The sequence below is a fragment of the Salmo salar genome, chromosome 18 (assembly GCF_965601325.2).
Source record: "Salmo salar chromosome 18, fSalSal1, whole genome shotgun sequence".
In the NCBI taxonomy this organism is placed as follows: Eukaryota; Metazoa; Chordata; class Actinopteri; order Salmoniformes; family Salmonidae; genus Salmo; species Salmo salar.
In genome coordinates, this window is record NC_138308.1 from 90,121,161 (window position 1) to 90,149,056 (window position 27,896).

General features: G+C 45.7%; 1 protein-coding gene across 3 annotated transcripts in view; it reads left to right on the forward strand.

Moving 5' to 3' along the window:
* Nucleotides 1-24,449, forward strand: part of LOC106578047 (phosphatidylinositol-binding clathrin assembly protein) — a 77,013-nt gene extending 52,564 nt beyond the window's left edge. For 2 of the 3 annotated variants that reach the window (XM_014156607.3, XM_045701576.2), the window contains 12 exons: nucleotides 2,171-2,256; nucleotides 4,163-4,292; nucleotides 5,178-5,305; nucleotides 5,676-5,776; nucleotides 6,337-6,441; nucleotides 8,417-8,599; nucleotides 9,108-9,138; nucleotides 10,077-10,212; nucleotides 12,936-12,959; nucleotides 17,667-17,723; nucleotides 17,901-18,014; nucleotides 18,236-24,449. In XM_014156607.3, the coding sequence (XP_014012082.1) occupies nucleotides 2,171-2,256; nucleotides 4,163-4,292; nucleotides 5,178-5,305; nucleotides 5,676-5,776; nucleotides 6,337-6,441; nucleotides 8,417-8,599; nucleotides 9,108-9,138; nucleotides 10,077-10,212; nucleotides 12,936-12,959; nucleotides 17,667-17,723; nucleotides 17,901-18,014; nucleotides 18,236-18,250 (1,110 nt within the window). In that variant the 3' untranslated portion in view covers nucleotides 18,251-24,449. The remainder of the gene's footprint in view (nucleotides 1-2,170; nucleotides 2,257-4,162; nucleotides 4,293-5,177; nucleotides 5,306-5,675; nucleotides 5,777-6,336; nucleotides 6,442-8,416; nucleotides 8,600-9,107; nucleotides 9,139-10,076; nucleotides 10,213-12,935; nucleotides 12,960-17,666; nucleotides 17,724-17,900; nucleotides 18,015-18,235) is intronic. The other variant, XM_014156609.3, reaches the window with a different exon arrangement.
* The last annotated feature ends 3,447 nt before the right edge of the window (nucleotides 24,450-27,896 follow it).

Below are 27,896 nucleotides of genomic sequence, written 5' to 3' on the forward strand. Positions count from 1 at the left end.
GTGAAGTCAATGGCCTTCGTCATGGTGGCTGCTGTAACATAAAGTTGTTGACTTCACCTTAGCTTGTGCTCTGGTTTGCATGAAGCCCCCCCCCCCCCCCCCATGCATGAACGCACGTCCAGACAGACCTCCCAGCTATATACATCAGCTATATACATCGAAAGGTTCTTTAATCAGACAGCCATAGAGCGTTGATTAAGAATGTTTTTCAGACATTTAACGTATGAATTGAACCTATATTTGACCCCCTGATTATTACTGTAATGTTTGTATGCTATGCAGGGCTCTACAGTGCAACCTAAATATTTTGCTGTGCGACCTGGAATTAAGGATTCCGTCCTTTTAATATCTCAAATATTTGTCATTCTAGTCCTACATTTCTTTGTATGCACCTAATATTTTTCAAATTAGGCTCTCACGTGCTCGGTGTAGAAATGCGTAGAGCCCTGCTATGCATTAAGACATCGTAGTTGTAAAAATGACATCAAATCATTTTCCTTTTCTCTCTTTAAACTTCAAAGATTGTCAGGGGAAGACTAGCGGTTAAAATAATAACTATTGCCTTTTTCTTTACTTCACTCTTTTGTTCTCTCCCTCTTGCTCTCTCTCTTTCTCTAACGCTCTTTCTCCCTATCTCTTACTCTCTCTCTCCTATCTCTCTTGCTCTCTCTGTGTGTCAAGGTGGAATGTTTGTGAATGCGATGGAATGTGGTTATTTTGTAGGAGAGAATAGAACAGTGTGTCTGAGCTAATATTGGCTCTGTCTAAACAGAGGCCTCTGGCTGTGCTCTAAACGATCTACACGTGGTCTGCTTTTGACCAGAACCCTATAGAGCTGTTACCTTCATGTCCCATAGTGGTCAAAAGTAGTGCACTACATAGGGCTCTGGTGTAAAGTAGTGCACTACATAGGGCTCTGGTGTAAAGTAGTGCACTACATAGGGCTCTGGTGTAAAGTACTGCACTACATAGGGCTCCTGTTTAAAGTAGTGCACTACATAGGGCTCTGGTGTAAAGTAGTGCACTACATAGGGCTCTGGTGTAAAGTAGTGCACTACATAGGGCTCTGGTGTAAAGTAGTGCACTACATAGGGCTCCTGTTTAAAGTAGTGCACTACATAGGGCTCCTGTTAAAAGTACTGCACTACATAGGGCTCTGGTGTAAAGTAGTGCACTACATAGGGCTCTGGTGTAAAGTAGTGCACTACATAGGGCTCCTGTTTAAAGTAGTGCACTACATAGGGCTCTGGTGTAAAGTAGGTCACTACTGGTGTATGGATGTGGGCACCCTGAACCCCTGCTGCCCCTCGTGAAGTCTGATATTTCTTTATGCCCCCACCCCATCACGGTAGCCCATCCCTGACTTATGGTATATGATCCCTTATTTCAGACACAACCTCCAATTGAAGGAATCTCCTTTTTTTTCTCTTGGGATGCGTCTGAAATGGCACCCTAATCTCTCTTTAATGCATTTGGGACGCACAGCCAAAGAACCAGCCCTGTCCAACTAGGCTATGGCCCCTCCGGGTGTTGTGTATATTTTGGCACGAACCAGACAGGACAAAATGTGAACTGTCTGCATGTTTCCCAACCACCTCCACTCATCCCCCTCCTTTCCCTCCTGTTCTGTTTCCTCCCTCTCTTCCACTCTGTTCAGATGTTGATCTGTTTTCCTGGAACCTGTTGTTGTTAACCTACTTTATACAGAGTGCATGTAGCTGTGGGCTTTATCCCCAATAGCACCCTGTTCCCTATAGAGTACACTGCTTTTGAGCCCTGTGCACTATGAACGGAATAGGGAGCAATTGGGGACAAAGCCTTAGTTCTATTCTGAGAGGGATTTTCTGGGACTCTGTGTTTTTATCGATGTGTTCAGAGGTAAATGAGTGACAGAGAGCGGGTACAGTGAGAATGAGTTTTATTTTGGCAAGTCTCATCCCCTTCTCCCTCTTACCCCTCTTCCCTCCTCCCCCTCTCTCCTCCTCCCTCTCGCTTTCTCCCTCCCCTCGTCCTCCCTCGTCCTCCTTCGTCCTCCCTCCCCCTCTCTTGTCCTCCCTCCCTCCCCCTCTTGTCCTTGTCCTCCCTCTCCCTCCCCCCTCTTGTCCTTGTCCTCCCTCTCCTTCCCCCTACTCTCGTCCTCCCTCTCCTCCCCCCTCTCGTCCTCCCCCAGGCCCCCAGTAGTCTCCTGGAGGCTCTGGAGCAGCACCTAGCCTCTCTGGAGGGGAAGAAGACCAAGGAGCTCAGCGCTGACACCAGGTACTGTACTACTGGACTGGCATTGAACCACCGCATTATGCCTACTGTAAAACCTGTTGAAGAAGCACATGCAAATTTATACTTTACCATAACGCCTTTATAAGAAGCACATATAGTTAGTTATACATTACCATAAAACCTGTATAAGAAGCACATAGTTATACTTTACCATAAAACCCTTAACCTCTCTAGGGTAGGTGGCACCAAATCGTCACACCTACGTAACAGCCAGTGTAATCCCGTGGCGCGTTATTCAAAAACCTAAAAAATGCAAAAACTTCAATTTTTCAAACATATGACTATTTTACACCATTTTAAAGACAAGACTCTCGTTAATCTAACCACACTGTCCGATTTCAAAAAGGCTTTACAACGAAAGCAAAACATTAGATTATGTCAGCAGAGTACCAAGCCAGAAATAATCACACACCCATTTTTCAAGCTAGCATATAATGTCACATAAACCCAAACCACAGCTAAATGCAGCACTAACCTTTGATCTTCATCAGATGACAACCCTAGGACATTATGTTATACAATACATGCATGTTTTGTTCAATCAAGTTCATATTTATATCAAAAACCAGCTTTTTACATTAGCATGTGACTAGCATTCCCACCGAACACTGCCGGTGAATTTATAAATTACTCACGATAAACGTTCACAAAAAGCATAACAATTATTTTAAGAATTATAGATACAGAACTCCTCTATGCACTCGATATGTCCGATTTTAAAATAGCTTTTCGGTGAAAGCACATTTTGCAATATTCTCAGTAGATAGCCCGGCATCACAGGGCTAGCTATTTAGACACCTAGCAAGTTTAGCACTCAGCAAAGTCACATTTACTATAAGAAAAATGTTATTACTTTTGCTGTTTTCGTCAGAATGCACTCCCAGGACTTCTACTTCAATAACAAATGTTGGTTTGGTTCAAAATAATCCATAGTTATATCCAAACAGCGGCGTTTTGTTCGTGCGTTCAAGACACTCTCTCCGAAAGGGTAAATAAGGGTGACGAGCATGGCGCAATTCGTGACAAAAAAATTCTAAATATTCCATTACTGTACTTCGAAGCATGTCAACCGCTGTTTAAAATCGATTTTTATGCCATTTTTCTCATAAAAAAGCGATAATATTCCGACCGGGAATCTGCGTTTAGGTAAACAGACGAAAGAAAATAAAGCATTCGGTCGACTCGGGCACGCGCCTAAGCCCATAGTACTCTGATCGGCCACTTGCCAAAAGCGATAATGTGTTTCAGCCAGAGGCTGCCTCGATATCGTTCAGCTTTTTCCCGGGCTCTGAGAGCCTATGGGAGCTGTAGGAAGTGTCACGTTATTGCAAAGATCCTCAGTCTTCAATAAAAAGAGCCAAGATGAAACACAAGTTGTCAGACAGGCCACTTCCTGCATGGAATCTTCTCAGGTTTTGGCCTGCCATTTGAGTTCTGTTATACTCACAGACACCATTCAAACAGTTTTAGAAACTTTAGGGTGTTTTCTATATAAAGCCAATAATTATATGCATATTCTAGTTACTGGGCAGGAGTAGTAACCAGATTAAATCGGGTACGTTTTTTATCCGGTCGTGTCAATACTGCCCCCTAGCCCTAACAGGTTAAGACATTCCTCCCAGTGGAGAAAAGAGGTTTGAAATTCACCAAATTTTGTCAGCATTTACATGAAGGGAAAGGGGGATATACCTAGTCAGTTGTAGAACTGAATGCATTCAACTGAAATGTTGAATGCATTTAACCCAACCCCTCTGAACCAGAGAGTAGCGCTGCTACCAGTGGTATATACACGATCTAAACCTCTGGTTCCCCTTTTCTCTCTCTCGCTCACCCTCTTCACGTTTATACTGTGTGTAAAACCTGTCCTCTCCCTGTTCTCCGACTATAGAGCGTCCACTCTGTCCAGTGCGGTGACGTCTCTGTCCAGTACAGGCATGTCCTTCAGCCGCATGGACGAGAAGGAGAGACTGCAGGCCTTAGAAGAGGAGCAGGCCAGACTGCAGGCCCTCAAGGTACAGGTAACATCTTTACACTGGGACACACAGCTGCGTGTTTGGGAAATTTCAGGACTTTTTAGAGTGTAACATTTATTCCACCATTAAAAATCCTCTTTAACCCTTAACCTAACTCCAAAAACCCTTACCCCAGAACCCTAAACCTAACTCTTAAAATAGTATTCAAACAAATTCAAGTCCTGACTTTTCAAAAAAAAAAAGTGAATGTCCTGACAAGGTAGGAAAACAATAAGGTGAAATGTGAGGACATTGGGGTCCTGATAAGGTAGAAAAACAAGTACACACACACACACGAAGAAGGGGTTAGAAGGAGAGACGGCAGGCCTTAGAAGGGGAGCACCGATACACTAAACATTATTACAACAGTACACAAGTTTACACTATATATTGCTACACTAAACAACATTTCACTTGGGAGATAGAAATACCATAACAACGAAACTACAGAAAAACACTAGTGATATTCAGATTTAACTGCCTGACAGCATCGCTGGAAGTTTCACACCTGTTACGAGGCTGCGGGGAAAAGTCAAACAGCTTGCTGGGCACAGCATGTTGTAACTTCTGGCTTATTTTGTGCCTCATTGATACAACTGCTGTGTGAGTTTTAATGTTTTAGATGAGCTCTGTGGATGGTGAAAGGACAATGCAGCAGAGTTCTAGTCTAGCTAGCAAATAGTCCTGCAGAAAACATGTTGACATTTCACATTTTCCAGCTGAAGGTTTTTGAGTTAGCCATACTGCTCTCTATAAACGCTGAGGGAAAAAAAATCTACATTTTTAAAAACAAATATATTTGTTAGCGCAAGGCTAAAACATGTTAGTGAAGTAAGGTGTGTTAGCCAACTCGTACTCGATGTTTGACAGTGTGTTTCTCTGTTCCTCCAGGACCAGCGTCTGAAGGAGATAGGTGTGTCCATTGTTCCCTCTGCCTCCCCCAGTACACAGTCCATGGGTAGTGTCAACCACAACACCAACCAGGCCATGGAGCTATTCAACACACCATCCACCAATAGGTAGGTTATAACATGCTAACGACAGGTTATAGGTGGTTATAACAGTTAGTGTAGATAGAAGTCTATGGGCCGTCTCAACAACAACCACCACCGTAGTCCAACGTGCCCTGGTCAAGTCAAAAAGACATAATGAATTGAATCAACGTTATTGATGTTTAAAAATGCTGTCGTTCTCATGATCAGTTTTTATCGCTCTGCGTATGTCAAAGCTGATATTTGTGCAAATGAAAGCTCTATGATGTGATTACTTGTTGGTTTGTTTTCTTGGCCGTTGCTAGCAGTCCTCTTTAAAGATACGTTGATAAAGTAGAAGGGAAACTTTAATCACATTTACTCTCTCATTGATTTTCTTTCTCTCCCTCCCCTCCAGCATGCCCAACCTCAGTAGTGATCTGTTTGACCTGCAGCCAGCCTTCATCCCTGCTGTCCAGAGCACTCCTTCCATCTGTACAGCCGCCAGTGCCTGGGGAGGTAGGACATGGACGTGCGCGCTACTAATCAACACAGGAAAACACACACACTTTTCGTAGTTTGTTTTTCTCACTTAACCTCCTGAACTTCCTGTTCAGAAGGAGGGTGGAGATACAGAGTGTTGATAAGCTGTGTATAGTCACACAAAACACGTGTAAAACCCTTTGTCCTGACAAGCCTCTGTTTAGACTTCAGGGGTTTTATTTTGGCCTCTGAATACAGCTCTCTTTTTACTTGTAAATATAAAAACGTATTTCCTGTGTGATGTATTCTGTCATTCATGTGTTTATCCATTCATCACCCGTTCATTCGCCTAGCCACCATTTTATTTTCTATTAGAAACACTGAAATGCATCCTATGTAGCGGTTACGACAGTGTTAAAACCTTCAGCGTTCTGAAGCTCTTATGATGGCCCCATGCTCCCTAGCAACAGAGATGAATAAATATTATTTACTGAGAGCCAGCCAGTGCTTCCTCTGTGTTCACAATGTCTTCCGCCTAAAGCCAGTTTTATGTAGCCCTGACAACAATCTCATGACCTCTGACCTCTGTCTCCTAGGTGCTGCTGTCCAAGCTGAGTCCTCCATAAATGTAGATTTTGACGCTGTTTTTGGGGGCGGGGCTAGAGGAATAGCCAATAACGGCGTGCAGCCAGCCGCCGATGGTAAAGAGAACCATACACTAAATGAGTAATTCTGGCTTGGTTTAGCTTACTACCTATGATTACAACTAGCTGCTAGACTTAACCTCTTTCACTTCTGCTGGTTTGGTTCAGATCTCTGGCTTGGTTTGTGTTGCCACAAAATAATTCAGCTTTAGGTCGGGTGTTCCTACTACCACTGTTTCATCTTGCATCGCTGTGTGTGTTATGGTCATCTCATTCCATTCCCATTCATCTGTCACCCATCCATTTGTTGTTCACACCGTCCCGCCATCCCACATTACAGACAGCCCATCTCTTCAGAGGCGCTACCTTTCCATTTGTTCTCCTCTCTTCATCTTTCCCCTCTTCCCTCTACTGCCTCTGTTGTCTCAATCTGAGCCCCTCCAAACACTTAGCTAACGGTTAACTCTTCTTTCTTAAATGTGTTTTTTGCGGGGTCGAGGCTCTCTTCCCCTCTGCCTTCCTCCTCTCTCTCTCTACTGAGTGTGCTGGTTTTCTCTGATTCCTGCTGAACCAAGCAGGAAGTTCCTACTTTATCAACGTGGAGTCCCAGATGGCACCCTATTCCCTACATACTACACTAATTTTGACCGAATAGGGCTCAGGTTAAAAGTAGTGTAGTATGTAGGGAATAGGGTTCCATCTGGGATGCATTGCTCTGTCAGCACACTCCTGAAGCTAGACACAGCTTTCTAACCAAATATTATTCCTCCTTTTTCCCCGCTCCCTCGCTTAATTTTCTCTTAGTCAAGTGGTGGGAGGAGATGAGGGAGGAGATGAGGGAGGAGATGAGGGAGGGGTGGGAGGAGATGAGGGAGGAGATGAGGGAGGGGTGGGAGGGCAGCTCTCATGTCTTTTTCTTCCTCTAATATGACTCTCCTTCCGTCCCCCTCTGTCGTCGTCGTCCTCCTCCCCCTCTGTCGTCGTCGTCCTCCTCCCCCTCTGTCGTCGTCGTCCTCCCCCTCTGTCATCGTCCTCGTCCTCCTCCTGTCGGCCTGGCTACACGTCTCTTTGCTCCTTTCTCCCTTTCGCTCTGTGTGTGTGGTATTGTGTCCCCATTAGCAGAATGAGTACCAACACTTGACCATGGTTATAGTAATATAATTTAAGGTTTACACCGTGAATTACTTCATTTCTCATTGACTCTCACTGCTACCCCTATCAACCCTGTATACATTAATACAGTACAGGCCTGTGTGTGTGTGTGTGTCCTCTTGGCTGCTAGAATACACAGCCTCAATCAGCGTAATGACTTCACAACATGCCAACCACAAGAACGTAAATCCATCATAACACAGCTGCTGGGCCTAGAAATAGGATACATAGAAAGGATAAAGCTCCTGTTTTCATCCAGAAACAGAGTTAATAGAATCCATCTGGGTAATGACTCCACAACAACGAGCACATAAAATTCATTAGCACACAAAAATAGCTAGCCTACTCGGGCTAGAAATAGATTTGGGGAAAAAAATAAAAAAATCTTATCGACTGTGACTGACTATAAACGGTAGAACTAAATGGGTTCCACTTCTACTGTTTTATTCTAGAAATGTAATGAATAGAATCGATCAGCGTAATGACTCAATAACAGAAATCCATCACTCAAATACAGCTACCGCCCCTGAGGCTGAATCCTAGAAATACAATGAATAGACAGTACACAGCTACTGAAGCCCTGAGCATAGATATCAAAGGAATGGACCACAGCCGTTTGACTTCATGACTCTGTCATGATATTCCACAGCCTGATTCTGCCCCCCCCCCCCCCCCCCCAAGTCATTTCTCTCTCTCTCAAACTTGAGTCAAACCGTTCCTGCATGCAGTGCTTTTCTTGTAACCTCATAACCCATCTGTGTGTGAGCTCGTGGCCTACGCTTTGTGTAATGCTGATATCCTTGTGTATGTATAATGTACCTGCTTGGCTTTGTGCTGTGTGTATTGTATTAACCGGTGTCTCCATCTCTCTGTCCTCCAGGGTTTGATGCTCTTGGGGACCTGCTGAAGCCCACAGTGTCCAACCATAACCAGGCTCCCCCCATGGCCCTCCACCACCCCCACCCTGGTCACCCCCACCCCGGTCACCCCCATCAGGGGTACCACCCAGGGGGCAAGCTGCTGGCCAACGACCTGGACTCCTCCCTCGCCAACCTCGTAGGCAGTGAGTACTGTACAGAAACACACACACTTCTTTTGTGTCCTCATCTGTCTCCTCCTTGTGTGTCTTTCTCTTTGTGCATTCTGCTGACTCCTCATGTCTCTCTCCTCTCCCCCTCTATTCTCTACCCCTCTCCTCTCCCCCTTGGTCTAGCCCTCTTCTTTCCCTCTTGGTCCTGGATTACCTAATGGTAGGGATTGGCCCTAGTAGCGATCAGGGGTTTGGGCAGACAGAGAGAGGACAGGCAGGGAAAGGACAGTGAGAGGGAACCCAGTAGGGAGCCACTTATCACAAGCCGCTATTCTTACTGTAAACAGTATTTAGGAGCCTTCACTACTCCCCAGGGCTGGCTGGCTTTCTGTCTGTCTGGCTTAGATACTCTCTCTGTCTCTCTGTCTCTCTCTCTGTCTCTCTGTCTCTCTCTCTGTCTCTCTGTCTCTCTGTCTCTCTGTGTCTGTCTCTCTCTCTGGAGACTTAAATACACGTAACCCATCCCTCTCTCTCTCCTCAGATCTGCAGTTCGGAGGAGCCCCAGCCAAGAAGTAAGTGTGTGTGTGTGTGTGTGTGTAGATGTGATGTAGAGCCAGACTACTGCAGCGTTTTCCCTAGACAATAGAGGGCTGTGGCGGTCTGCCATCCTACAGTACTCCAGTCCCAGGCAGGCAGTGCTGATAACACACAGTAGACTGCTTCTCGACATAAAACACACTACTAAAATAAGTGATATTCTGGGCCTCCTAAGTGACGCAGTGGTCTAAGGCGCTGCATCGCGGTGCTTGAGCCGTCACTACAGCCCCGGGTTCGATCCCAGGGCGTGTCACAGCCGGCTGTGACCGGGAGACCCATGAGGCGGCGGACAATTGGCCCAGCGTTGTCCGGGTTAGGGGAGGGTTTGGCCGGCCAGGATGTCCTTGTCCCATCACACTCTAGCAACTCCTTGTGGCGGGCCGGGCGCCTGCAAGCTGACTCCGGTCGCCAGATGTACGGTGTTTCCTCCAACACATTGGTGTGGCTGGCTTCCAGGTTAAGCAAGCAGTGTGTCAAAAAACTGTGCGGCTTGGCGGGGTCGTGTTTAGGAGACGACAGCAGCTTGCCCGTCTGCGTCGACGACGACAGCAGCTTGCCCGTCTGCGTCGACGACGACAGCAGCTTGCCCGTCTTCGACGACAGCAGCAGCTTGCCCGTCTGCGCCGACGACGACAGCAGCAGCTTGCCCGTCTGCGCCGACGACGACAGCAGCAGCTTGCCCGTCTGCGCCGACGACGACAGCAGCAGCTTGCCCGTCTGCGCCGACGACGACGACAGCTGCTTATTAATAACATTATAGACATGCAGTTATATCCGTTTCTATTATTTGCCTACCTGTAACCGTTGGTGTCGGATTGTTACAGATATTATATAGTGTCATGTTGTGACAGTTGATTAACGAGTGTGGTGTTTTTGCACGGTGTATTTTGTCTCTGTGTGCCCCGGTGTTCAGGCCAGACATGCAGTGGAGCCAGTCTGGAGAGAAGAGGCTGACTGGGGGACACAACTGGCAGAGCAAGACCATGACCAGCACCAGGGCCTGGAATCCTGCTCCCATGGCCCCCGCACCCATGCCTGTACAACACCTGGTGAGTGGTTGTTTGTCGGCTGGGTCTGTCTGTCTCTGTCTCTCTCTCTGTCTCTCTGTCTGTCTCACACACACACACACACACACACACACACACCGGAGAAGCAGGTGATGTTAATTTGTCGATAACAGCCTGTCCAGCTGCAGTAGATGGACTCTAGCCAAGACTGTGCTTTGTGCGTGTGTGCCAGGATTTCCGTTAGCCGGTAATAGCCGGCTTTTGCCCCCCCTCCCCACACCAAAATAAATGTTAACTGCCACTGCCCAATTGTCCAATAAAAATAAAATAATCCCATTGCAAAATAATGCTTTATAGCCTTTTTATAGATGGAAATACATTTGACCGGTCATGCTATAGGGGCATTTGCATACATTTTGTGGAATTAAATTGCCTTCTGTGTATTTTCGTGAGTCGTTAAGTTCATCACACACACGCAGCATACAGATACAGAGCCTATGAACACAAATCTGTCAGACAACGTGAAAGCTGCTGCTGCAGCTCCTCAAACAGCTCATTCATTACTGCTGTGAAACATGCTTTCATCAGCCCAATCTTTGCCTAACAATAAATGCAATCGTGTGTTAAAAACAGTTTTGATGGCCACGATTTTAAAAATAGCTTTTGTTTTAATAATAGATTTTTGGACTGATGATTGAAGTGTGTTTCCAAGGTGATGGTAGGCAGTGTTCAGCGCATCATACACACACCATGTTGCAATGAGCTGGCTGGAGGCAGGATGCATTTTAAAAACATACACTTAATTGTTTGAAACCAAACATTTTACTTCATGTTAATGAGGCATGTCTTACCTTGCTTCAAAGTAAAATCTAACCTGTAGAATGTGGAGCCAATTATTTTATAAAGACTACTGGTTTCAATGGCATATGGAAGTCTATTTCTCTCATGTTCTACTTTCTTTCATTGTCCAGTAGCCAAACGCACACTTCTAGTCATATTAGCAACCCATGCTAGTTGTTGCATCTTTAGATCTCTCGTCTTTCAAAATTTGTAATTAATATTTTCATCTCTGTCATATTGAAGTGCATGTGCACTTTTGACAATTGTGTTTTCCCGCTAATTGCTTTGTGAAATGAATTTTGGCACATAGCCTACTGCCTTGTGCACATTGCTGGGCTTATAACAGAGAACGAGCAATGAGCCAGATATATTTCACCAGGTGTATAAATGTGAAGCATCTGGTTGGAGTTTCCACTCACTACCAAATATGGTAATGAGAGGAAGCTCAGTGGCCGGCAGTGGGAGAACAGACATTCTGCTCATTTTCGCCTCGATAAAACCTTTGATCTCAATACATTTTTCTGTTTCCAAAACTAGACTCTGTAAGAAACAGAGTGGACTACGTTTTTTGTAGACTTAAACCTTTCTATTACGTGACATATTGGATTGACATAGGCTGGTGATTTTGCTGTTCCTTACTGCATTTTCCTAACGGAAACCCTAGTGCTTGCCAAGACTGAGTGCTGAGCTTGCCAATGGAAATCTGTCACTAACCCCTTGCTTCCTCTCTCCCTGTCTCTCTCTCCCTGTCCCCGTCTCTCTCTCTCCCTGTCCCCGTCTGTCTGTCTGTCCCCCGTCTGTCTCTGTCTGTCTGTCCCCCGTCTGTCTCTGTCTGTCCCCCGTCTGTCTCTGTCTGTCTGTCCCCCGTCTGTCTCTGTCTGTCTGTCCCCCGTCTGTCTGTCTGTCCCCCGTCTGTCTCTGTCTGTCTGTCTGTCTGTCTGTCCCCCGTCTGTCTCTGTCTGTCCCCCGTCTGTCTCTGTCTGTCTGTCCCCCGTCTGTCTCTGTCTGTCTGTCCCCCGTCTGTCTCTGTCTGTCTGTCCCCCGTCTGTCTCTGTCTGTCTGTCCCCCGTCTGTCTCTGTCTGTCTGTCCCCCGTCTGTCTCTGTCTGTCTGTCCCCCGTCTGTCTCTGTCTGTCCCCCGTCTGTCTCTGTCTGTCTCTGTCTGTCCCCTGTCTGTCTCTGTCTGTCCCCCGTCTGTCTCTGTCTGTCTGTCCCCCGTCTGTCTCTGTCTGTCTGTCCCCTGTCTGTCTCTGTCTGTCCCCCGTCTGTCTCTGTCTGTCCCCCGTCTGTCTCTGTCTGTCTGTCCCCCGTCTGTCTCTGTCTGTCTGTCCCCCGTCTGTCTCTGTCTGTCTGTCCCCCGTCTGTCTCTGTCTGTCTGTCCCCCGTCTGTCTCTGTCTGTCTGTCCCCCGTCTGTCTCTGTCTGTCTGTCCCCCGTCTGTCTCTGTCTGTCTGTCCCCCGTCTGTCTCTGTCTGTCTGTCCCCCGTCTGTCTCTGTCTGTCTCTGTCTGTCCCCCGTCTGTCTCTGTCTGTCCCCCGTCTGTCTCTGTCTGTCCCCCGTCTGTCTCTGTCTGTCTGTCTGTCCCCCGTCTGTCTCTGTCTGTCTGTCTGTCCCCCGTCTGTCTCTGTCTGTCCCCTGTCTGTCTCTGTCTGTCCCCCGTCTGTCTCTGTCTGTCTGTCCCCCGTCTGTCTCTGTCTGTCTGTCCCCCGTCTGTCTCTGTCTGTCTGTCTGTCCGTCCCCCGTCTGTCTCTGTCTGTCTGTCTGTCCCCCGTCTGTCTCTGTCTGTCTGTCCCCCGTCTGTCTCTGTCTGTCTGTCCCCCGTCTGTCTCTGTCTGTCTCCATTTTTTTTATGTCGTCCTGTTTTTGCTGTCTTGACTTCTTCACCTCATCCATCTTCCCTCTCTCTTTGTTCGTCTTTGCCATGCAGAATGGGATGTTCTATGCCGGTTATGTAAGTAGTAGGGTGGGACCCAAATGGTGCATGACTTTTCACCAGGGGCCTATTTGACCTGGTAGTCTGTTTAGAGAGAATTCTGGTCTTTGTTCCCATTCTCTACCCTTCACCCAGAAGTGTACACTCCCTCCTCATGAATTTAAAAGCATTCGATTGGAGGAAGTTTCCACCTTATTTCTTGTTTTAAATCCTTGTGTACACTTCGGGTCAGTATCAGCTCAGTGTGATCTCTCCCTCATTCCTCCCCTACTTGTTTTTAAAGATACACTATACTGTCTGATCGATACCCGGGCTATCTGCATTGTGTCCCACCCACCACCCGCCAACCCCTCTCTTACGCTACTGCTACTCTCTGTTCATCATATATGCATAGTCACTTTAACCATATCTACATGCACATACTACCTCAATCAGCCTGACTAACCGGTGTCTGTATATAGCCTCGCTACTGTATATAGCCTCGCTACTGTTTGTAGCCTCGCTACTGTATGTAGCCTCGCTACTTTTATAGCCTCGCTACTGTATATAGCCTCGCTACTGTATATAGCCTCGCTACTTTTATAGCCTCGCTACTGTATATAGCCTCGCTACTGTATATAGCCTCGCTACTTTTATAGCCTCGCTACTTTTATAGCCTCGCTACTGTATATAGCCTCGCTACTGTTATAGCCTCGCTACTGTTATAGCCTCGCTACTTTTATAGCCTCGCTACTGTTATAGCCTCGCTACTGTTATAGCCTCGCTACTGTTATAGCCTCGCTACTTTTATAGCCTCGCTACTGTTATAGCCTCGCTACTGTTATTTTTCACTGTCTTTTTACTGTTGTTTATTTCTTACATTTTTTTACATTTTACATTTTAGTCATTTAGCAGACGCTCTTATCCAGAGCGACTTACAGTAGTGAATACATACATTTCATTTTTCATGCATTTTTATTTTTTGTACTGGCCCCCCGTGGGAATCGAACCCACAACCCTGGCGTTGCACACACCATGCTCTACCAATTGAGCCACAGGGAAGGCTACTTAGGCTTCTTAACCTACATATTGTTCACCTAATACCTTCTTTGCACTATTGGTTAGAACCTTTAAGTAAGCATTTCACTGTGAGTTGTATTCGGTGCACGTGACAAATGAACTTTGATTTGATTTATATAAACAAAAGTATGTGGACACCCCTTCAAATTAGTGGATTTGGCTATTTCAGCCACACCCGTTGCTGACAGGTGTAAAATAATTGAGCACACAGCCATGCAATTTCCATAGACAAACATTGGCAGTAGACTGACCTTACTGAAGAGCTCCTTGACTTTCAACGTGGAACAGTCATAGGATGCCACCTTTCCAACGAGTCAGTTTGTCAGATTTCTGCCCTCCTAGAGCTGCCCCGGTCAACTGTAAGTGCTGTTATTGTGAAGTGGAAATGTCTAGGAGCAACAGCGGCTCAGCCACGACGTGGTAGGCCACACAAGCTCACAGAACGGGACCACTGAGTGCTGAAGCACACAGTGCAAAAAAATGGTGTGTCCTCGGTTGCAACACTCACTGCCGAGTTCCAAACTGCCTCTGGAAGCAACGTCAGCACAATAACTGTTCGTCCAGAGCTTCATGAAACAGGTTTCCATGGCCGAGCAGCCGCACACAAGCCTAAGATCACCATACACAATGCCAAGCATCGGCTGAGGTGGTGTAAAGCTCACCGCTATTGGACTCTGGAGCAGTGTGATGAATCACTCTTCACATATGGCAGTCCGACGGACGAATCTGGATTTAGCGGATGCCAGGAGAACGCTACCTGCCCCAATGCATAGTGCCAACTGTAAAGTTTGGTGGAGGAGGAATAATGGTCTGAGACTGTTTTTCATGGTTTGGGCTAGGTCCCTTAGTTCCAGTAAAGAGAGATCTTAACACCACATCATACAATGATATTCTAGACAATTCTGCACTTCCAACTTTGTGGCAACAGTTTGTGGAATACCCTTTCCTGTTTCACCATGACAATGCCCCCATGCATCAAGCGAGGTCCATACAGAAATGGTTTGTCGAGATCGGTGTTGAAGAACTTGACTGGCCTGCACAGAGCCCTGACCTCAACCCTATCGAACACCTTCATGATGAATTGGAATGCCGAGTGCGAGCCAGGCCTAATCGCCCAACATCAGTGCCCGACCTCACAAATACTCTTGTGGCTGAATGGAAGCAAGTCCCTGCAGCAATGTTCCAACATCTAGTGGAAAGCCTTCCCAGAAGAGTGGAGGCTGTTATAGCAGCAAAGGGGCACATAAATTTTTACCTGTATGTACCTGTGTTTTTTTTTTTTTTTTACCTGTGGTTGGGGGGGGGGGGTGGGTTTTACCTGTGGTTGGGGGGGGGGTTACCTGTGGTTGGGTGGTTTTTACCTGTGGTTGGGGGGTGTTTACCTGTGGTTGGGGGGTTTACCTGTGGTTGGGGGGTTTTTACCTGTGGTTGGGGGGTTTTTACCTGTGGTTGGGGGGGGGTTTACCTGTGGTTGGGGGGGTTTTACCTGTGGTTGGGGGGTTTACCTGTGGTTGGGGGGTTTTACCTGTGGTTGGGGGGGTTTTACCTGTGGTTGGGGGGGTTTTACCTGTGGTTGGGGGGGGTTTACCTGTGGTTGGGGGGTTTTTACCTGTGGTTGGGGGGTTTTACCTGTGGTTGGGGGGTTTTTACCTGTGGTTGGGGGGTTTTTACCTGTGGTTGGGGGGGGTTACCTGTGGTTGGGGGGGGGGTACCTGTGGTTGGGTGGTTTTTACCTGTGGTTGGGGGGTTTTTACCTGTGGTTGGGGGGTTTTTACCTGTGGTTGGGGGGGGGTTTACCTGTGTTTGGGGGGGGGTTACCTGTGGTTGGGGGGGTTTTACCTGTGGTTGGGGGGTTTTACCTGTGGTTGGGGTGGTTTTTACCTGTGGTTGGGGGGGGTTTACCTGTGGTTGGGGGGTTTACCTGTGGTTGGGGGGTTTTTACCTGTGGTTGGGGGGTTTACCTGTGGTTGGGGGGGTTTACCTGTGTTTGGGGGGGGGTTACCTGTGGTTGGGGGGGGGGTACCTGTGGTTGGGTGGTTTTTACCTGTGGTTGGGGGGTTTTTACCTGTGGTTGGGGGGGGTTTACCTGTGGTTGGGGGGTTTACCTGTGGTTGGGGGGGGGTTTACCTGTGGTTGGGGGGGGGTTTACCTGTGGTTGGGGGGGTTTTACCTGTGGTTGGGGGGTTTTACCTGTGGTTGGGGTGGTTTTTACCTGTGGTTGGGGTGGTTTTTACCTGTGGTTGGGGGGGGGGTTTACCTGTGGTTGGGGGGGGGTTTACCTGTGGTTGGGGGGGGGTTTACCTGTGGTTGGGGGGGGGTTTACCTGTGGTTGGGGGGGGTTTACCTGTGGTTGGGGGGGGTTTACCTGTGGTTGGGGGGGGTTTTACCTGTGGTTGGGGGGTTTTACCTGTGGTTGGGGGGGGTTTACCTGTGGTTGGGGGGGGTTTACCTGTGGTTGGGGGGGGGTTTACCTGTGGTTGGGGGGGTTTTACCTGTGGTTGGGGGGTTTTACCTGTGGTTGGGGTGGTTTTTACCTGTGGTTGGGGTGGTTTTTACCTGTGGTTGGGGGGGGGGTTTTACCTGTGGTTGGGGGGGTTTTACCTGTGGTTGGGGGGTTTTACCTGTGGTTGGGGGGGGGTTTACCTGTGGTTGGGGGGGGTTTACCTGTGGTTGGGGGGGGTTTACCTGTGGTTGGGGGGGTTTTACCTGTGGTTGGGGGGGTTTTACCTGTGGTTGGGGGGGTTTTACCTGTGGTTGGGGGGTTTTACCTGTGGTTGGGGGGTTTTACCTGTGGTTGGGGGGTTTACCTGTGGTTGGGGGGGTTTTACCTGTGGTTGGGGGGGTTTTACCTGTGGTTGGGGGTTTTACCTGTGGTTGGGGGGTTTTACCTGTGGTTGGGGGGTTTTACCTGTGGTTGGGGTGGGTTTACCTGTGGTTGGGGGGTTTTACCTGTGTTTACATGTAGTTTATTTGACCTCTTTACCTGTTGTTTATTGTGCCTGCGGTTGTTTATTGTGCCTGTATTTATCTGTAGTTTTGTTTACTTGTAGTTTGTTGTACCTGTAGTTATTTATTTATTTATAGTTGATTTTACATGTAGTTATTTATTTTACCTACAGTTTATCTGTAAATCATTTTACCTGTAGTATATTGTACCTGTGTTTCCTGTAGTTTTATTTGACCTGCATCTATTTATAGTTTATTTGACCTGTAGTTTATTTGACTTGTGTTTACCTGTAATTCATTTGACCTGTTTATCTGTAGTTGTTTATTTTACAGGTTTACCTGTAGTTTATTGTACCTGTGTTGTAGTTTATTTTACCTGTATTTACATGTAGTTGTTTAGTTTACCTGTAGTTTGTTATTTTACCTGCATTTATGTTTAGGTTATTTTACCTGTTATTTTGCCTTTATTTATTAGCAATTTATTTTACCTGTATTTACATGTCGCTTATTTTACCTGTATTTGTCTTTGGTTTATTTTAACTGTATTTATCTGTAGTTTATTTTACTTGTATTGATGAATGTGGTGTCCATGAGCAACAGTCATGGAGGTCATCCCCTCAGTTTTACCTTTACATGTTACCTCTCCCTTCACCTGTTTAGACCGGTCTTTAATTGTCCCTCAGCTCTGTTAACCAGGTCTCTCTCTCTCCTCCCATACAGGCTCCAGCTCCTATGCCTTTCCCCATGACCACACCGCAAGTGCCTATGTATGGAATGGTGAGTGCTGTTCACACAGCCATATTAATAATACCTAGTATGCATTTTGCTAGAAGAATGGCCGTGGCCTAGGAAGGCCCACATCCTTCTGATGCTAAACAAGTCCCCCAGCTGTCTGGTCTCTCACTGTCTTGACCCATTAAAACAAAAAAAGATTGATATGTTTTTTCTTCCCAGGTCCCTCAGATGGGTCAGATGGGGGGTGTACAGGTGATGGCCCCCCAGCCCATGATGTACAACCAGCCTGTACTCAGACCCACAAACCCCTTCTCCCCCATGCCTGGAGCCCAGGTGACCCCCAGACCCTACAACACTGTTATGCCCCATCCCCTGAACTCAAGTAACCCTACCTGACCTACACCCTTAATCCAAACCCCTTCATGGCCCTACAATTATAGATCCAAACTCACAAACCCATTTCCCCCTGCAGTTTAGTGTCTTTTTCTGCCATTTCCCCTCACTGACTGGCTTTCCTTCCTCTTTCTCTCTTCTTTCTCTTGTCTCTCTTTCAGATGCAGTTCATGTAATTTCATCAGGGGGAGCAGAGTGCCAAAAATGATGGCATAAAACACACAGTGAGGATAAACGAGGAATGAATGGGCAGACAGAAGAAAGAACCAAATACAAGAGGAGAGGAAGAGGGAAGAAAAAGAGGCTGATGAACCCAGGATAGAGGAGGGTAGACACGGAAGATGAAGGGTAGAGCAAGGAAGAGGGGAGATTGGGGAGTGTTTATGATATCATAAAGGCTTACCTCTCTGTCTGAAACAGCCCCCACCCTAAAACAAGCAACTACCCCCCCCCAAAAAAAACCCGGAACCCCCATAAATGGATAGGTCTTTTGGAGTAGACGGTGTGAAGGGGTCAGGTTTGAAAGGTCATAGGTTCATTACACTTAGGACCAGTGTGTACATTGACTTTTCTGTGTTGAGTTAGTTTGTCTTCTGTTACCGTTGGTGTAGATGGATGGATTACGCCCTGTTAAAATGACTGGGACTCTTCGATGTTGTAGGTATGTTACTGAGCTGATATTGAGCACTTTGACACACAGACAGACAGACAGACAGACAGACAGACAGACAGACAGACAGACAGACAGACAGACAGACAGACAGACAGGTGTGAATCTAGCCATGGGCAGAACGGACTGATTTGTCTAGAAATAGATCGTCCGGTTACAGTTGAAGCCATCCTCTGGTTGGTGAGATGGTTACAAACCGGTAGGAACTCAGAGTTGTTTGTTCTGGTTTTCTATCTGAGTGTGTGGGCACACTGTTTATAAAGCATTACTTAGTGAGCTGGTCTCTACCTGCTTTCTTAGACTTAAAGGTCACCAAATTTAAACTGTTTTTTGTTTTCCAACTTTCTCACTTGTTAGTGATACACAACCGGGTGGAAATGTTTGTCCCTGCTCGCTAGCCGTCTTTGACTGTTTGCTAGTTCAGAAAAAGCACTTAAGGTCTGTATGTTACCCATGGGAGGTGTTTCAGACATGGAGAAGCCGTCACCAGGTGTAATCAGACTGGATAGAAAACATTAAGGACACCCCTCACCATCACCCTACCATCAATCAGACTGGATAGAAAACATTAAGGACACCCATCTACCCTCACCATCATCCCACCATCAATCAGACTGGATAGAAAACATTAAGGACACCCATCTACCCTCACCATCACCCTACCATCAATCAGACTGGATAGAAAACATTAAGGACACCCCTCACCATCACCCTACCATCAACCAGACTGAATAGAAAACATTAAGGACACCCATCTACCCTCACCATCATCCCACCATCAACCAGACTGGATAGAAAACATTAAGGACACCCCTCTACCCTCACCATCACCCTACCATCAATCAGACTGGATAGAAAACATTAAGGACACCCCTCACCATCACCCTACCATCAACCAGACTGGATAGAAAACATTAAGGACACCCATCTACCCTCACCATCACCCTACCATCAATCAGACTGGATAGAAAACATTAAGGACACCCCTCTACCCTCACCATCACCCTACCATCAATCAAACTGGATAGAAAACATTAAGGACACCCCTCACCATCACCCTACCATCAATCAGACTGGATAGAAAACATTAAGGACACCCCTCTACCCTCACTATCACCCTACCATCAATCAGACTGAATAGAAAACATTAAGGACACCCATCTACCCTCACCATCATCCCACCATCAATCAGACTGGATAGAAAACATTAAGGACACCCCTCTACCCTCACTATCACCCTACCATCAATCAGACTGAATAGAAAACATTAAGGACACCCCTCTACCCTCACCATCATCCCACCATCAATCAGACTGGATAGAAAACATTAAGGACACCCCTCTACCATCACCCTACCATCAATCAGACTGGATAGAAAACATTAAGGACACCCCTCTACCCTCACCATCACCCTACCATCAATCAGACTGGATAGAAAACATTAAGGACACCTATCTACCCTCACCATCATCCTACCATCAATCAGACTGGATAGAAAACATTAAGGACACCCATCTACCCTCACCATCATCCTACCATCAATCAGACTGGATAGAAAACATTAAGGACACCCATCTACCCTCACCATCATCCTACCATCAATCAGACTGGATAGAAAACATTAAGGACACCCCTCACCATCACCCTACCATCAATCAGACTGGATAGAAAACATTAAGGACACCCATCTACCCTCACCATCATCCCAACTCTCAGCTGCTTCTCATGTATACTCTTGTCTGTCCATGGAGAGAGCTAGAGAACTGTTGAGCGCATCTGAAATGGCACCCTATTCCCTATCAAGTGCACTACTGCCCTAAGGGCCTTGGTTAAAAGTAGTGGCCCACAGTATTTAGAGAAAAGGTTGCCATTTGGGAACATTCCTGTTGTAAAATGTTTCTAATCCCTCCTCTCTACTGCATCTTGTAAAAACAGTTTCTTCATCCTTCTGTGCCCTTGAATTTTGACAGATTCATGCTTATACCAACACATACACAGGCATGCAATAACATGTGCATACAGATGTACACACATGCATGTAGCACGTTACACACACACACAGAAACACACATGCAGAAACACACACTGAACAATGTTAGATTTTTCTGGGATAATTCTGGTAGTAATGTCAATTTTTATTTTTATATATTTTTTTATCATAATGTCATTACTCATTATGTATTGTTTTAAAGCAATGCTCTGTCAATTTTCCTCCCAATTGTCAAGATGTCATGTGAAAGGATGTCAAAGTAACTTTTGGTGTCAAGGGATGTTATTATCCTGTTGTTGAATCTTTAAGACAACTCCCTTAATGGGATGTTTCATGATGACTTTGTTTTGAACAGTCTGTGTGTCAATAAGGTTGGTACTGGTTCACACTCTGAATGAACCTTATTGCCAAGGGTTACTTTATTGTTAAATACTTTTTGGGGCACATCGAGTTGAAAATGGACAACCCAATACCTGTTTGATCCCACTCTGGTTCCCATATGCTTTATGAAAGGATGTCACTGTAACTATTGAGGCTCAGGTAAAGCAGGTGTGGGGGTTAACATCTTTTGGCCAAAATAACCATTATCACAATTTCCCCTGTTTTCCTGTGTAACACTCTCATGCCATGTGTTGCTCACCCAGGGCTGTTTTCTGTCTGTTTCCTAGATCTTGGTAGCTGGTCTGTTTCCTAGATCTTGGTAGCTGGTCTGTTTCCTAGATCTTGGTCTCTGGTCTGTTTCCTAGATCTTGGTAGCTGGTCTGTTTCCTAGATCTTGGTCGCTGGTCTGTTTCCTAGATCTTGGTCTCTGGTCTGTTTCCTAGATCTTGGTAGCTGGTCTGTTTCCTAGATCTTGGTAGCTGGTCTGTTTCCTAGATCTTGGTCGCTGGTCTGTTTCCTAGATCTTGGTAGCTGGTCTGTTTCCTAGATCTTGGTAGCTGGTCTGTTTCCTAGATCTTGGTAGCTGGTATGTTTCCTAGATCTTGGTCGCTGGTCTGTTTCCTAGATCTTGGTAGCTGGTCTGTTTCCTAGATCTTGGTAGCTGGTCTGTTTCCTAGATCTTGGTAGCTGGTCTGTTTCCTAGATCTTGGTCGCTGGTCTGTTTCCTAGATCTTGGTAGCTGGTCTGTTTCCTAGATCTTGGTCGCTGGTCTGTTTCCTAGATCTTGGTCGCTGGTCTGTTTCCTAGATCTTGGTAGCTGGTCTGTTTCCTAGATCTTGGTCGCTGGTCTGTTTCCTAGATCTTGGTCGCTGGTCTGTTTCCTAGATCTTGGTAGCTGGTCTGTTTCCTAGATCTTGTTAGCTGGTCTGTTTCCTAGATCTTGGTCGCTGGTCTGTTTCCTAGATCTTGGTCGCTGGTCTGTTTGTGACTATGCCCCCTGATGTAGATTATTTCTCTGGTCTCCAATGCCTGTCTAGTATGTACAGCTCTAGATTCTTCCTCTGGTCTCATCCAGTGCCTGGTAGGTTATAGCTATAAAATATCCCCCATCTTGTATACTGTCAGGTAGACCCAGCTCTAGAATTACCCCCATCTTGCTGTCTCTTCTTCATTCTCCTATAGATCCGTCTTTACAATCCCCTTCTAACTTCCTGTTTCACTGGGCTCTGTCATTGGCCTTCACTGCTTCTGCTGTGAGTGGGCATGTCCCCACTCCAGTGTCCATCAATCCTGTAAACTTTAAAACTGTCTTGGATTGGATCATATGCATCGATAGCCAATCGGCTGGCTAAGGGTGATATATCATCCTTATGAAGGATGAGGCCTGTAGTCTTTCTGAAGTGTCTCTTTGTCTAAAGGATAGCCTCGCTATAGTAGCATCTGTATAAGGGGGGGTTGAGTGGTGGTGGTTTGGAAGTTAAGGGCTCCCCTCAATCTTTGTGGCCCAAAACAGATGCCCTTCTCTGGACTCCCGGATTCATACAGTCCCTGAATGTGGTGTGCATGGAGCTCTGGGTAGCAGTTGGTCTTTTATGCCCAGATCTAGGATCAACCCTAAGCCATAGGGCTCTGGTCTAAAGTAGTGCACTATATAGGGAACAGGGCTCTGGTCAAAAGTAGTGCACTATATAGGGAACAGGGCTCTGGTCAAAAGTAGTGCACTATATAGGGAAACTGGTGATATTTGGAATGCAACTTTTAGTTTGCCGTATAAAAAAAAGTAAAATCCCATTTATTTTTCTTTCTCCTGAATTTATCACGTCTTGTATTCTCCAGTTTGTCTTTACTTATTATTTTTTGGGGATTCCATGCAGAAAAACAATGTATAAAACAAGTCCTGCCTGTAAATGGAGGTGTTTTGTGTACATTTGAGCTGGTTTCAAAATGGTGGAAGGGCAGAGAGAGAGTGACAGCGTGGAGAGTCTTCTCTCCTCAGTGAATACATGGTCGTGATGTCTTGTTGTCCTCGCTACACCTTAAAAGCTAGCCTGGTGAAACAAGACTGAAACGTAAGCATATCAGCTTGGATTCCAGGCTAGTTAAAAGCACGATCTGATCTACTCTCTCATATGTCTGTGTTGTCATGAAAAGGCACTCCTAACCTAACCTGCTACAAGAACCGGTACCCCTAACCTAACCTGCTACAAGAACCGGTACCCCTAACCTAACCTGCTACAAGAACCGGTACCCCTAACCTAACCTGCTACAAGAACCGGTACCCCTAACCTAACCTGCTACAAGAACCGGTACCCCTAACCTAACCTGCTACAAGAACAGGTACCCCTAACCTAACCTGCTACAAGAACAGGTACCCCTAACCTAACCTGCTACAAGAACAGGCACCCCTAACCTGACCATAGACCTATTCAATCTCAATTGTCTTTCCTTGAGTCCTGTCTTCTCAAAATGCATTGGTCTGAAGGGTGTAGCCCGACCCACTTTTCCAAAGATGCCATGTTACTTTTACTCCTATTGAAATGGGTCTTTTTGATAATATCTGTAAGTGAAGCACCTGTTGGTGAGCCTTTTCATACGAGACAGATACGTGTCAGTGAATCTGAAACACACAAAGGAAGAGGGAGGCTTTTGGGGTTATGAATGGATACATTTTGTTAATCTCTCCCTGAAATGTATTTGTTTTATCTGTTAAAAAAAACACACACAAAAAACCCATAAATTCCCTCATTTTCAGTCGGTGGTTTCGTTCAAAGATTTTCCTGCACATTCTCTTCTACATGTTTTTTTTTTAAACTACTCTTCTGACTGTTGCCTGGTGATTTAGTGTCCATTACTTAGTGAACTACGTACAGTAGGGAAGAAATTGCCATTTGGGATGCATCCACACGTGCACACACATCTGCTATAATATTGTGTTTTCTTTTATTTGATTTTTCTGAACATGAGCGATAATTGCATTATGCGGTATATATGATATAATACCCAATGGGGGATTTCATGTATGGAGAAGGAAGGAAGGCGATTGGCTGCATGTCTACAGGTCATCAATGAATTGCCCATTTGATCAGTTGTTGATCGATTGATTGGTTGTCAATGATTCCAAATGATTCAGAGAATCACACCTTCGTCTCTGATTCTTCTCGTTCTTCCCCCTCTTTGTAAATGTTTATTTATTTATGCAGAAATATAAGGATTTTATTAAGCATGGAAATAATACAAAACAAATGTTTCAGAATATAATTCAATTATGGGCTTTTATTTTACTGTTTTATTTTTGTTTGTTTTTTTGTTGAAGAAATAAAGTCATTTTCCATTCCTTTTTAGTATTTTGTGATTTTTGTTCTGTTTCAACACCACACAGAATTCAAAGGTCAAGACGGTATGCTATTGAAAATAGTTTGGCGTTTAGTGTAGGGAAAGGGGTGGACCAACAGTAGGTCTTAGTGTGTCCAGTTTTATGTTTGTCCCAAAAAGCCAATAATAAGCCAACATTATTAGTGACAGGCCTTAGTCCAAACTACCAGGATGCACACAGCCAGGGCAGGCCAGGAGAGAGTAATGCCAAGCCACCGCTAGATAAGGACTCCCTCCCGCTCTTCAGCTGGGAGGACTAAGTGAGAGAGGCATAAAGTCAGTGATCTTCAGGTCGTAGCTCTAGAAAGAGGCCCGAGCTCCGGATTTACAATTCCGAGTTGGATGAAAGTTCAAAAAGTATTTTCCCAGTCGTAGCTCGTTTTCCTGGGTTCCCAGTGCTCTTGAACTCACTGAAGTCAGATTTTTCAGTTCCGAGTTGTTTTGAGCGCGCCACAAATCATGCTTTGACAGCATGGCCAGTGTTGTGTTTATACTAGGAATATAGACTTAATCTTAGATTTGGGACCACACAGGCACTCCACTGAATAGCAGGCTAATGATTGCTTTGCAGTGCTTGCAGTTAGCAGCTGATTCCTTCCAAACCACTCATTGTTGAATTTGCGATTTCCAACTTGTTGTGTAATGTTTATGGCCGATGAGCACCAATACGTTTTATCTAGAATTTATCTTAACTTCTTCTCTTCATATGACAAGGATTTGCCAGTAGATTGTCGACTTGATTCATGATGACTACTAGCTAATATTTTGAAATTATGTTGACATGATTAGTCCGATCAAAGCTACTAGATTTGACGTCATTTTATCTTTGGCCAATGATCTTGAGCCTCCTTAGATGGGCACTTCTAACGTAACTCTATGGCAGCACCCAAGGGGCTTGAATTTTCGAGCTCTACCCTTAGACTTGGCGGTGACGTAGTGTCCCCATGAGTGACAGAACACTGAGCCAATCACGGTGCAACGCTCTGTACTTTCTGCTGGCTAGCCCCACCACCACAGAAAGCACTGAGCTGGGCTGAAACACCTGCATTTTGGAGCTGCCTTACTCAAGAAAACAAAAAAGAGACCCATGTTTGTATGCGGCTTTATTAACTCAATGATATTTTTTTACATTGTTTGCAAACTGATATGTGACACATATTAATGCCAAAATAACACACAAAACAGGCAACCCCCCCCCCCCCCATTTTTAATTTTGGGGTAAAAATGTGGGGATCAAAACCTGCTGTGAATGACGGGTCGCCACTGTTTTAGTGTGTCTGTTAGGAACTCTGTGTGCTGGAGTAGTAGTCATCCAATCACTGACATATCATGGAGAGATTCCTGATTGAGAGATTGTGTTGTAAACATGTGCGTGACAGATGTGCATATGAGAGAGGCAGACACTAGCTAGGTTTCCATCCAATTGCCGACGGATTTTCATGGGAATATTCTAGAATCCGAATAAAGACAATATGCGCATTTTCCCACCAGTGGTGTTTCTATCAAACTATGGAATGCCGTTTGGGTCTTTGTGTGTCAAAAAACATACACGTCAAATAACACAATTCTATTATAGAATGTTGTGTGTGCTGAATTTGCACGTGCAACCTAAGCCCACCACACCATTGCGATCACAATACACAATTGTACAATAAATGTGGCTCAATTCACAGTGGTTTCAGGGTCCCGCAATAAGAGCTACGACACTAATGTTCTCTGGGTGTCACTGAGTAGACTGATACCCCATGTCATTGATCCACAATCCATAGGTAAGAATGTACAGTGAAATAAGTATGCCCCTGCGGAAGCAGAGAGAACAGTCTGTGACTTGGGTGTCTGGAGTCTTTGACAATTTTTAGGGCCTTCCTCTGACACCGCCTAGTATATAGGTCCTGGATGTCAGGAAGCTTGGCCCCAGTGATGTACTGGGATGTACGCACTACCCTCTGTGGCGCCTTGTGATTGGATGCCAAGCAGTTGCCATACCAAGCGCTGATGCAGCCAGTCAAGATGCTCTCAATGGTGCAGCTGTAGAACTTTGAGGATCTAAGCGCCCATGACACATCTTTTCAGCCTCTTGAGGGGGAAGAGACGTAGTCGTACATTCTTCACAACTGTTTTGCTGTATTTGGACCATGATACAGTAGGTCCTTAGTGATATGGACACCAAGGAACTTGAAGCTCTCAACCCAAAGTAAATCTCAGCTCTGCTAAAAGTACACTCAAGAAAACGATTTGATTTATCATCGTGATTCTGGAGTAAAATTAAAACCGATAAATATGCCTCACCAACATTATACAACTATATAGAAAAGCCTTTAATTGCTGAAATAAGTAAATAAATGAGGAGAGATTAGTCAGTGCAGAGATGTATTATAGGTAATTAATGTGTAGGGGACTTCTGAGAATGCTTTAGATTGCATTGATGTGTTTGGACCATAGGTGTCAGAGACAGCATCCCGAGTGGACTTTCCTAGTGGACTTTCCTATCGTAGGGCTGTACCCACGGGTGCCATAGCAACGAGAAGCCCCAGGAGCCTTCGCAGCCGACAGTGACGTCAGATAATAACGGCATGAAACACAACAGAGAGGAGATCATTTACCAGGGGCCCAAATCAGCTGAGGCACAGCAGAAGGAGAGACCCAGGTAGTGGTGTGAGTGTGGGCTCTTTTGAGGATTTTCTTTTGCATTGAATCTTTTGAGACTAGAGTTGCTAAAGACTTTTCTTAACAATACAATACTATACAATACTATACTATACAATACCATACTACTATACTATTGATTGATTGTCTGTCTCCTCCAGTTCAGATGAACATCAGCAACAAGGCAGAACTAAAGCAGAAAAGGTAAGAGAGAGAGAGAGAGAGTGTGTGTGTGTGTGTGTGTGTGTGTGTGTGTGTGTGTGTGTGTGTGTGTGTGTGGTGTGTGTGTGTGTGTGTGTGTGTGTGTGTGTGTGTATATATATATATATACTGCTCAAAAAAATAAAGGGAACACTTAAACAACACAATGTAACTCCAAGTCAATCACACTTCTGTGAAATCAAACTGTCCACTTAGGAAGCAACACTGATTGACAATACATTTCACATGCTGTTGTGCAAATGGAATAGACAACAGGTGGAAATTATAGGCAATAAGCAAGACACCCACAATAAAGGAGTGGTTCAGCAGGTGGTGACCACAGACCACTTCTCAGTTCCTATGCTTCCTGGCTGATGTTTTGGTCACTTTTGAATGCTGGCGGTGCTTTCACTCTAGTGGTAGCATGAGACGGAGTCTACAACCCACACAAGTGGCTCAGGTAGTGCAGCTCATCCAGGATGGCACATCAATGCGAGCTGTGGCAAGAAGGTTTGCTGTGTCTGTCAGTGTAGTGTCCAGAGCATGGAGGCGCTACCAGGAG